The 12,240-nt window shown below is 35.2% G+C and overlaps 1 protein-coding gene across 2 annotated transcripts; it reads right to left on the bottom strand.

The window, feature by feature from the left end:
• Window positions 1-8,853: 8,853 nt before the first annotated feature.
• On the bottom strand, window positions 8,854-11,965 carry CALHM4 (calcium homeostasis modulator family member 4). 2 transcript variants are annotated; one of them, XM_051997587.1, is made up of 2 exons: window positions 11,380-11,965; window positions 8,854-9,293 (listed from the first exon to the last, which is right to left on the bottom strand). In XM_051997587.1, the coding sequence occupies exons 1-2, from the start codon at window positions 11,938-11,940 to the stop codon at window positions 8,907-8,909; spliced, it is 948 nt and encodes a 315-aa protein (XP_051853547.1). In that variant the 5' UTR covers window positions 11,941-11,965; the 3' UTR covers window positions 8,854-8,906. The 2 variants fall into 2 exon arrangements, with proteins under 2 accessions (XP_051853547.1, XP_051853548.1); XM_051997588.1 differs by lacking the exon at window positions 11,380-11,965 and adding an exon at window positions 10,214-10,383.
• Between the last annotated feature and the right edge of the window lie 275 nt (window positions 11,966-12,240).

Genomic DNA, 12,240 nt, shown 5'->3' with positions numbered 1-12,240 from the left:
ATATATGGAAATACAATTATTATTAGAATTCTGAAGTATTACAGTTATTGTTACTTTGTCTTCTGCTTTCAAATACTTTGGCCTATAGATTCTCACCTCGTCAAACTCTAACTTTACAGTACTCTTGATATCCATTTCCCTAATTTCTCTATCTTTCTGTGAAAGTGTTGGAGGAAACCACTCAATGAAGCCAGTTTATCTTCTATAACCTTTATTGAGCTGAAGAAAAGCAATTTTTCTACTCCTCCCTAATAGATTCTCTAGCCCACTTCCCGTATAAGCTGTTCCAAACTTTCTATTCTTTCTCATACATTCCCTACAGCCTCAGCTGAGGACCTCAACTCATGAATTCCCTTTTCCCACCTTCCCTACAAATCAAAATCTCCTGATGTTATGTGCTATTTATTCCATTTTCTGATGGAAAGGTGAGAAAACTTTCTTCACCAAAGGTAATCCTTATACATACATACTGGATCTTATCTCCTCCCATCTACTTTAGCAGAATCATCCATATCCTTTCCACCCTATGTGGGACAGTGAACCTTACCCAAATTAAAATCAGAGGTAAAAGGGTAAAACGCAAAAAAAAAAAAAAAAAGTATTTATTATGATCTGGCGAGAAAGGACAACTTCCAACAAAAAAGATGTCAGTAGAGGAGTGCCAAGCACAAGCTGCAAACACAGGATTATGTAGACCCTAATATAAAAGCCCTTTCCCTACTTCTGACCTTTTCTCCCATTGGCTGGGGAGTTCTAATTTACCCAGAGATTAAATATTAACCCAAGAACACACTTTACCCAAATGTTAATAAAAAGATGTGGGGAGGGGTGGGGAGAAGCAGAAGGTAAATGTTTGTTTATCTAAGATAATTGAACATCTGTAGCTTTTAGCTATAGCTCATCTTGTTATTGCAAAATCTCAAGTCACAATTAGGGTATATTCTTATGAGAGAACTTCACTCAGTTTATCCCATTCAACACGCCCCCCCTCTTCTAATTTTCAGTCTTTTCCTATTTGTTGATTCCTTCACCAATGCCTGCAGATAAATCTCTTTAATATTAAAAAACACCCATTAGACTATCATCCCATCAAACTATATTCCTATATTTCTTCTTTTTAATAACCAAAATCCTAATGATTTTTTATACTTTTTATAACCAAAATCCTGATGATATTACTTGTCTCCATTTCCCCTCTTCTTATTTCCTTCTCAAAACTTTGAAATCTCACTTCTGAACTCACATCAATTTCTTTAATGCTAAATCAATCCTCATTCCCGTTGATCTTTTTGTAGCATTTGACAGTATTCCCCACTTCCTCTCTCATATGATCTCTCCTCTCTGAATGTGAAACTACTTTCTCTTGACTGTGTTCTTAGTGTTTTCCTACTCCTTTTGCCGGTTCATCATCATATCAAGGTCCTTAATTGTGATCATACCCCAATACTCTGACCTATGCTGTCTTCTCTGTCTATTCCATCACTTAATGAGTTTCTCAATTCTATAGTTTTAATTATCATCTCTATTCAGATTAGGAATAATCCTAATCCTTATTCCTAAATCCATATATCCAGGGGCAAGTAGGTGATGAAGTGGATAGAGCACCAGCTCTGAAATCAGGAGGACCTGAGATCAAATATGACCTCAGATACTTAACACTTCTTAACTGTGTTATCTTGGGCAAGTCACTTAAACCCAATTAACCTTAGCAAAAAAAAAAATCCATATATCCAGCCCTATTCTTTCTCATAAGTACCTGTTTCATATCTCCAATTGCTTATTGGATATTTCAAGTTGTATGTATTGTGTCACCACAAAGTCAATATGTCCCAAAACAGAACTCATTATTTCCCCTTTATTCTGCACTTCTCTATTCCTGTTGAAAGCATTGTCATCTTTATAGTCACCCAAGTTCTATTTTTCTTATCTTCAACTTTTTTTTACAGTCACTGTGCCACATGATCAGTTATCAACTTATTCTTATGGTCTGCCATCCATCTCTCCCATCATCCCTTTCACTTTCTTTTTACAAAGCTACCATCCTAGTTCAGAGCCTCATAACCTCTCACTTAACTATTGCAAAGTCTTCCTAAATAGTCCTGTCTCAAGTCTCAAGTTCCTTCTGCCCCCCATTCATCCTCCTCACAAAGGGATTTTCCTGAGATATAGATCTAACAATGTCACTCCTCTGTTCAGTAACCTCTAATGACTCCCTATTAGCCTTAGGATCAAATACAGATCTCTCTAATTGCTCTTCACCAGATTTGAACTCAAGTCCTCCTAACTTCAGGGCTGTTGCTCTATCCACTGCACCACCTAACTTTCCCCTTTCCTTTGCTTTTTAGAATTTCTTCTTTCCTTCAGAACTCAGGGCACATGCCACTTTGATCTTCCCAGCTGCTAGCTCTGTCCTCTCAAATTACTTTGTATTTCTTTTGTATGTGATTTTGTATATAATAATGTCTTTTGATAGAAAGTAACCTTATAGAAGACAGGGACAATTCATTTTATTTTTATTTTTTGGCTTGTATCACCATTATCCAACACAATACGTAGAATATAATATGGACTTAATAAATGCTTGTTTGATTGATTGAAATTGATTAATTGATTGTGAAAGTACTACCAGATGACATATTTAGAACATCAGATTTATTTTAAATAACTGGCTTTCTGCAGACATGGAACAATTCCAGAGACCATATAACTTAATTATAGGAAAATCATCTAGGAAGTCAAAGGAAGGTTGTCCATTGTATGATAAAAACAAATTTAAATTCATAGTGAGAATGGGCAGTGCTGCTTCATTTGAAAGTGTAGGGCAGGACAAGTTATTAGACTGTCAGAGTTCCAATAGAAATAGATCTTTAGAGAATTGGGGAGGAAGAGCTCCTCTGGTCTTAAATTCCATATGCCTATTTCCTAATGTATTGGTTTTCACATGAGGACTTTTCAAATGGTGATATCTGGAAAGAGTGGCTAAAATAGAAAAAACACTGGAATAGAAATCAGGAGACCTGCTTGGAATCCTGTCTCAACTTTGTCACTAACTTACTTTTTGATTTTTATGACATTACTTTCTTTTCTGGGCTTCAGTTTCCTCATCTTTAAAATGAAGAATATCAAAATAGATTATGTCTGAGATTCCTTCTAGCTCTAGTATTCTATGTATTGTAATATCAACAGGCAACAAAATAATATAGCAGCCATGCAAACTCAAATGAGGAGATTAAAAGCTCTTTTTCCTCACTTTTCTGTGGTCCTTCAAGTTTTGTCTAAAATCCCACCTTTGGCAAAAAACTTTTACCTTTTAATGTTAATGAGAGTGTCTCCAATTTACCCTGTATAATATATCTTGTATGTACATTGTGGTTGTATATATTGTCTGTCCCATTTTATTGATAACTTATTGAGATCAAGGTCATTTTTGCCTTTCTTCTTATTCCCAGCATTTAATATAGTGCATGACACATAGTATGGACTTAATAAGTACTTGTTGACTGACTTACTGAATGACTGAAAATGAAACTATCAATGAAGTAATCAGGAACACGTCAAATCACAAAGAACCCTTTTAAAGCCTTAATTTTTTTAATAGCTTTTTCTTTACACTATATGCATGGATAATTTTTCAGCATTGCCAATTGCAAAACCAACTTATCCCCTCCTTCCCTCCACCCCTTCCCCCCCATGGCAGATTGACCAATACATGTTAAATATCTTAAAGTGTAAGTTAAATACAATATATGTATACATGTCCATACAGTTATTTTGCTGTACAAAAAGAATTGGACTTTGAAATAGTGTACAATTAGTCTGTGAAGGAAATCAAAAATGCAAGCGGACAAAAATAGAGGGATTGGAAATTCTATGTAGTGGTTCATAGTCATCTCTCAGAGTTCTTTCTCTGGGTGTGGCTGGTTCAATTCATTACTGCTCTATTGGAACTGATTTGGTTCATCTCATTGCTGAAGATGGCCACGTCCATCAGAATTGATCATCATATAGTATTGTTGCTGAAGTATATAATGATCTCTTGGTCCTGCTCATTTCACTCAGCATCAGTTCAAGTAAGTCTCTCCAGGCCTTTCTGAAATCATCCTGCTGGTCATTTTTTACAGAACAATAATATTTCATAATATTCATGTACTACAATTTATTTAGCCATTCTTCCATTGATGGGCATCCACTCAGTTTCCAGTTTCTGGCCACCACAAAGAGGGCTGCCACAAACATTCTTGCACATGCAGGTCCCTTTCCCTTCTTTAAAATCTCTTTAGGCTATAAGCCCAGTAGTAACACTGCTGGATCAAAGGGTATGCACAGTTTGATAACTTTTTGAACATAGTTCCAAATCGTTCTCCAGAATGAAAGCCTTCATTTAAAAAAAATAACTAGGCTATTAATATATTCTTGAATTTCTAGGGGAAAGGGGTTGAGAAAATGTGTTTAATCAGCTAAATTATGAATTAGATAAATTCTGCCAGCTATTCTGAAGAATTTTTTTTTCTTTGAGTTCCCAAAATTTAATTCTCAAGGAGGATATGAAAATAGCAAAGGAAAACAAATACTTAGGATTAGGAATCTCCTTCTAGCATGTTAAGCCAACATAAAAAAATACAAAGTACCCTTCAATTCCCTTAATTGTTGTTAAGTGCTCTTTGCTTCCTGTGGAAATTAGGTAATGGACAGATATGTCCCTATGCCAAGCATTTGATATAGCAGCCAAAAAACTTGTAGCAAATGCATAGTAGTATTGACACTGAAATAATTGTAATTAGACTTCATAATTAAAATTTCATTAAGTACAAGAAGGGAGAATGCCTGTCCTTCATTGTACATGCTTTGTCTAACTGGTTGCAAAATAGAGAAAGAAGATTTTGTGGTTCAGTACATAGAGAAACTTTTATGGAGTGCTGCTCCAAGAAAGAATAGGCTGCTTCATGAGGTGATAGTAAGATCTCTGTCACTAGAGGTATCCATTCAGAATTTGAATAATAATTTCTCAGTGTTGTAAAGAGAATGTATTCATTTTTTAAAGAATTAGACTTGATGCCTTTCAAGACCCATTCTAAATGCAGGTTTCCTGGTCTTTGTTAAAAAGGCATTTTGTCTGTCTTTTCAAGTGAAAGAATGTACTAAACCATGAGGAAAATGTTTTATTTTTAACTTAAAGATAATGTTTTAGTTTCTTCTATAGAACAGTGCAGAAAACTTTATATCCCTTGCATTAGAAATGGGGAGATTTTTTAAAGTGTGAAAAAGCAATTTGAGTAAGTTGGAAGAAAACTTCCAAATATCTGTGACTTCACAACTATTGGGCATTCCTTCCATGGTACAGTGAAAAGAACATTGGCTTGGGAGTCAGATTATCAGAATTCACTTTGATCCTCACTACCTGTGTGGTCTTGGACAAGACATTTAACCTCCAGGAGCCTCAATGTTCTCATCTATCAGATAAGAGGATTGAAATAATCAGAGTATCTGAGATTCCTGGTAGCTGTAAATCCACTATCCTAGAACCTGCGACTCCAAATATCTGTTTATGCTTTTATCAGTTGCTATGACCAAAATACCTTTGGGGATGAACCTTATGGAGTTTAGCTAGGTTGGTCTTCAGAAGACATACACACAGGCTACATACTAGGCTTTTCAGCTTGGAACTACTTGCCAAGGCTTGTGATCTTCTGGCATAGTCTCTAAGAGCCCAGGGTCACCTCTCTGGCACTGGAGTCCGACATGAGTGGAGAATTAGCCATACTCAATTAACTAGATCGGTCTGTAAAGAATCAGCTACTACTTTAAAGGAGTTTGGTGTGGAAAAGACTTCCAGAAGCTACTGAAAATGTTTCCTGGTGTTAGGGTATGAATAGCTATTAGACATATTTCTGATGATGTAATGCTTTGAACTTATTTCATTCATTGATTTTGCTGTTACTCCTTTAAGCTATTCTTTGCAATAGCATTCTCCCTGAATGCCAACTCTAAGTGCAGTTCATGGTGTTGATTTAACCTCCATATCTTAATTTAGGATCTCAGTTCCATTTGAAGGATAAAACATTAGAGTTGGAAGGAATTATTTGATCTAACTAACCCTGTCATTTCATAGATCAGGAAACTTTAGTCATTTTGTATTGATGGTTCTGTACAACTATGGAGTTAAGTGACAAGATAAGGTAACTTTTCTTTCCCCCAACTTAAAAAAAAGTACAACAAATCTCTCTCCCTTCCCCTCTCTTTCTGCTTTTCTCTCTCTTCTCCCCCACCTCTGTACCTCTCTTTCTCTCTTCCTCTCTGTCCCTCCTTCCTTCCCTCTGTCCCTCCTTCGTTCCCTCTGTCTTATTTTCTCTCCCTCTTTCCCTTCCTTCTTCCTTGCCTCTGTCTCTGTCTCTGTCATATGGTAGGTACATACGAATATGGATATAGATGTAGGTAGATGCATTCTTTTTCTATATATTCATGTATCCAATCATTCCATTTAGAGAATATACACTATCAACTTATCCATTAACTATCTCCCTGCGTATCTAGTTTTATATCCATATTTACTAATTATATGTTAGAATGCCACTCATAGATAGAAAGAATATCTATTTATCTATATTTCTCTTATCTATTATTCAGCTCTATATCCCTATCTGCCTACTAACATGTTGGAATATCAACATGACTAAAAGGTTAAATAAGGTTCAATAAAATGGCTATATTTCACTAACAGCAGAGGACAGCTGTCTAGGTTGAGTCTACCAAGTTGGAGATTACATAGATTGTACATATATACACATATATCAATCATTCCACTAGCATTTATTTACTAAGCACCTACTATATGTCAGGCACTGTGCTAGATGATGGAGATTTGAATACAAAGAATCAAACTATCTCTGTTCTCAAAGAACTAGAATCACAGTTTTTAGAGCTGGAAGAGACCTCAGTAGTTTTAGGTTAGCCTCATCTGCCTCCAATATAAAAGTTGTTGATATCTCTGTTTTATAGTAATATAAAAAGAAGTTAAGTTACTCATCCAAGGTTATTATAGCTTGGGGTAGGGTATGGATAAGTGAAGAGGGAGAGTTTGCAGAGCTCAAATTTGTGATTTAGAAACAATACCTCTTATGTTCTAGCATAGCATTATTATTATTATTTTGTTTTATTACCATACCATCTCCTAACCCTACTAAATAAATGCTTTATTTCTTTAAATTTTATTTTCTATTTGATGTCTTAAAAGTATGAGGGACAGAAAAGCCATATGAAAAGGAAAAATCATGAACCAAAAATGTATAATTTAACCAGGATTAATTGCTACCCACAATGAATTGAGTTTTAAGTCACCGGTCCCCATTTGTCTTAATGTTTAGCTTAAATTCACTGCAAAATATGCCACATCAGATTTTACACTTTTGATCAATTGTCAGATATTGAGATTGGAGGAAAAGGAGAGAAAACAATCATGCAACTTTTCATGACCCAATTCAGCTAAGTCAACTCAGACACTAATGTTTAGGAGACAAGACTAGATAAAAAGACATCAGATGCCAGATGTTGCAGGTGTCAAGACAAAACAAGTGAGAAGTCAGACAATTATAATTCAATTTTTTTAGGAGTTGTAGAAGTAGGGATTTTCATGAATCAGAAGACCATAGGTAATAGAGGGAAGCCTTGAACAAAAGTTTTATGGAGCAAGGAAGCTTGGTACATCCTGATTAGAACAAGGCCCCCTACTATAACATATTAATCACGTTTAACAATAATGATAATAATAAAATGCATCTTTTCCCTCAGTTTTTCTCTTTTGCAGTTAGTCAAAATGGGTTATCTGGGCAGGTTCTTGAGAAATGTGAATTTCAAAGATAATTAACTCAACAAGAAAAGGAATGACAACCATAGCTCACCTTTGTGTAGCATTCTGCAGTTGACAAAGTACTTTCCTCACAATGACTCTGTGTAGTGGGTAGCCTAAGCATTATTATTCCCATTTTATAGATAGTATTCCCATTTTTATAGGGAATTGAAATTCATGAATCTGAAATGACTTGTTTAATTCATTTATGATATGTCATGTGATACTTATTAGATAAGTAAGCATCCATGCCAGGACTTGAAAACAGATTTTCAGAATCCCAAGCACAGTGTTCTTTCCATGGATTCAGCTATGGAATCAAGTTTAGAGAAAAAGGAAGAGAAAACAACTGTGGGGGCAGGTAATGGGCCCCTGGACACCATAGAGGTACTGAAAGAAGGAAAATAGGACAAAAAATTAAAGAAGGAAATAGCTATTGATATCTTTTAAGGATACTTTATGTGTATTTTATATGTCAACATACATGTGCAAGAGGATATGCCTCTTCCATTATTAACATGGCAGTTCCTTGAGGATAGAGAGTTTTTTTATGTGTGTATGTGCATTTGTCTGTGTGCATTTTTTTCATCTCCAGCATTTATCACAGTGCTTGGCACCTAGTAAGTACTTAATAAATAAATGCTTTCTGACTAATTGAATTTTGGGGAGTGGGAATTGTATGGGAAAAATTGTCTAAGAATGAAATGAGAAATTAGAGCTATAGAAAATGGTGGTGGAAGATGCATGAATATGAACAAAAAGTTTCAATACAAAGAATTGAGTAAGAAATTAGAGAAAATAGGGGGCAGTTATGAAGGGAGTTTGAATGAAAAAAGAGTTTTAAATAGGATGCTGAAGATATAATGTTCAATAAGGAAATTTGGAGACAGAAGTGATTTTTGGTATAATAGCCATTTAAATCAATTTTGACAGCATCACTTGGGATGGATTTTTATGAATAACCTCAGATAAGGGAAAAGCAATGAAGAAGTTGAATTACTCATATCATCATCATGACAGAAATCAATTCTTTATTAGCCCAACATCATGGAAGAAGCTTTAATCAGGATGTCAATTCAATAGCCTCTGATTTTCCTTCCTCAAAATTCACATCTAATCTCTCCCCAAGGAAATTGTAGCGACCTTGCTGATTGTCAGTGATGCACACAAGGCTGGGTCTTGAAATATCCTTCCAGTCCTGACAAGAAGGAATCCGAATTTGCCTAACATCTTCACACCCAGGAGTGAAACCAAACAATTCCTTGATGCGTTGCATGATAAGGATTCTGGAGTGCTGTTCTGCAGCCTGTTCAAACAGTTGCCTCTCATTTCGGATGTGTGTAGACCAATAGTAATGCTGCAGGGAGGTAAGCGGGGAACAGCATCTTGCCAGGCAGCAGGAAAGGAAGGCCACTAGAGTTGCCACTGCGATTAAAGTCCAGCCCAACATCTACAAATCATTATTTTAAAGAAGATAAGGAAATTAATCAAATGATGATCAGGAAGAAATGAAATTAATGAAATATCTCAATTTGAAAATCTTGCAAGGTTGTAATGGCAAAAATAATTTCAAAAATGGAGGCAAAAATCAACAATGTTTCATAAATGTAGTATTATTATGTTATATGGGGAATTAGTCTCATGAGAAACTAAATGCTTTAGGCATTTTACTTTGTCTTTTGTTAATAAAATTTGGCCACAGGTAATCTGGAGCAGATTCAAGTTATTAGCCATGAAATGAGAGATATTGTAACCACCAATTACCATTACTTAAAATACTGTGCAATAGTTTCTTGGCTTTTTGCTCTTAGGTTCTTGGTATCAATCAGTGTGATCCCATTCAATCAGGAGAATCCTGACATATAATATGTTCCTACAGTGTCTCTGATCATATACCAGTAAGAATTAGGGCACCAATTGTTAGTGACCCTATCTTTTTATTTATGTACTTATTAATTTTTGATTACCACAAGAAACGTTTTTGAATAACAATGTTATGTTCCCAAATGGCTTTTGTGGATAGCTGTAACCTTGTCCTAGTCCTGGCATACAAGATACTGAATCTGCTTTGAAAACAAATTAATTTATTTGGATGTTTTATAACATGTATAAAACACACTTCAAAAGGATCATGAAATGGTTTTTATGTAGAGACAGTGTGTGATGTTTTCATTGAGATGTATGAGGATAAGGGGGAAATAAGGTAATTTTTTTATTATCCTAGTTTTTCAAGCTTTTTAATAAAGTGATTACCATTATTATTATCATATGAAACAAGGAGACAAATTGCTCAAATGTAAGGAAAGCCTGATTATTATCCAGAGAGTGATGGTTTAGTGGTTAGAAACTGGCAAGTCTCTTAATAACTACCTATAGAATTGCATATAGCTGGCTTGGTAGGTCATTTCAATAATACTATGGGGAGAATATTCCATCATTAAGCATTCCAAGGACCTGAAAAAGAGTGGAACAAGCATAAAAATTATTTTAGATACTTCAAAATGGGACTGAAGGCAGAATGGAGACCTTTTTCCCTGACCTTAGGAACTTAGGAGATAACCTAAAAGAATCCAACTTAGTGGGGGATATTTTCCCCATATGAGATTATGAACATGAAAAGATGCTTACGTTGATACCTTCAATGAGTTTCTCCATGCTATCTTTTAGAATGAAGTACTGATTATATTTAGTTTCTAACTGGATTTGAGTTAATTATTATTTTGGTAATTTTGATAATTTCATCTTTTTAATTTTCATTATCATGAAAAAATTTTAAAAATAGTATATCCTGCTCTTCCTTGACATCTATGATTTTAATCCACATTTCTATTAGATTTTAAAGTTTTTAGTTATTATTTCTTTCTAATCTTCACTGACTAACTCAAGGACCAAAATATATTTATTTTATGTTCTAGATATTAGTTTTCTTTTGAGATTCCCCTAAAGAACACCTTATCAATTTGAGTGGGTGACATCCTATTATTTCTATCATTAAAGTCTTATAGAAGGTTGACCTTGTTTCATTGGATTTTTTCCTTTAAAATATCTTCTTGTAATGTGAAAATATGCCTAATCTCTACTATCATTAACCTAATTCTAATGTTTAAGAATTATAGATCCATTTTAGAATTATAACTCATAGGAACATATGTTTGGAGGTAGAAAGGAGCTTAGATACCTTCAAGTCCAAAAACCCTCACTTTGTAGGTATAGAGATACAGAGGTATAGAGAAATTAAGATCACACAGTTCATAGTTTCAGAAGTTGGCTTCAGTCTCAGGTGTCAGGATTCTAAATCCAGCAATGTATCTGTTATGCTACATTGCCTCTGCCTCTACAGGAGAAACTCTGTCTAACTTTTACTGAATATTTTAAAATTAAAGTAAAGCTTTTTTCTTAGGCAAAGCATATAGTTATTTTAGATGAAGATAGATTGTATTCTTCATGAAAGACAATATAAAAAAGAGAAAATAGAAATCTTTTTTGGTTTCCCATTAGGTGGTTAGTTTGACAATAAGAACAGAGACAAAACTCACCTGTGATTGATATCTGAGCTGAAGAGCCACTTCATTCCTCACTGTAAGCATGTCAGGAGGAATCTGTTCAAAGCATGGAAATTCAGCCAGGATCTCTTGGCGTTCAGGGTCACTGAAATTGTTAAAGATATTATATTGTTCCACTGAAACAAATTCACTTGCTGCACACTCATAGTGGGTACCTGTCAGCAGAGCCACTGCCAGCCATGTCAGTGGAGCCACCAGAGCCCTCCCTGTGATGCTAAAGAATGTGAGACATGCAAGCTTGCGCTGCAGGGAGTTCACAGAGCGCAGATGAGGAGAAGAGCTACAACAGCTTTCCTTGGTTATCATCCATGTTTGACTTCGCAGAGCATAGCCAACAATCAGGAGAATCAGAGCTGGAATGATGAGAAAAGCTGAGCCATAATAGAAGTTGTTTCCAGGCTGGCAGGGGCAGTTAAATGTGAAAGAAGAAAAAAGTTGTTGTCCACATATCGTTAAAGCTGCAATCAAGGTATTGATAAAAGTTCCACTCTTTTGTAAAGAACACAGAATGTTGTTGATGCTTGTATCCATCATAGGATGCTTCTTAACAGCAGTAACCCTTTCGTCCTTACTATTTGCTACACTCCATCATCTGTAAGCATTTTTATAGGACTCTACTGGTTTAACTGGTTGTGTTGAGTTACTCAGCATCTTTGCCTCTTTAAAGAATTGTAGCATCTTCTCTTATATACTCTATGAATACTAAGCTAGTAAAACAGCTTAATTAAGAAGAGAAAGAAAAATAGGGAGATCTTAGTACAATGAGGTGCCAGCAAAGAACTTTGGGGTATCTTCTCACTGAAAAATGTAGGGAAATATACGCTGTTAAAATTC

The sequence above is a fragment of the Antechinus flavipes genome, chromosome 4, assembly GCF_016432865.1.
Source record: "Antechinus flavipes isolate AdamAnt ecotype Samford, QLD, Australia chromosome 4, AdamAnt_v2, whole genome shotgun sequence".
In the NCBI taxonomy this organism is placed as follows: domain Eukaryota; kingdom Metazoa; phylum Chordata; class Mammalia; order Dasyuromorphia; family Dasyuridae; genus Antechinus; species Antechinus flavipes.
This window is presented reverse-complemented; position numbering and strand designations above follow the sequence as displayed.

What these genes read in the sequence shown, in the direction of transcription:
- CALHM4 (XM_051997587.1), bottom strand. Translation starts at nt 11,940, where the DNA reads ATGATGGATACAAGCATCAACAACATTCTGTGTTCTTTACAAAAGAGT. An exon ending in AGCTCAGATATCAATCACAG is followed by an intron (nt 9,294 to 11,379) that starts GTGAGTTTTGTC and finishes AATGATTTGTAG; the next exon opens with ATGTTGGGCTGGACTTTAAT.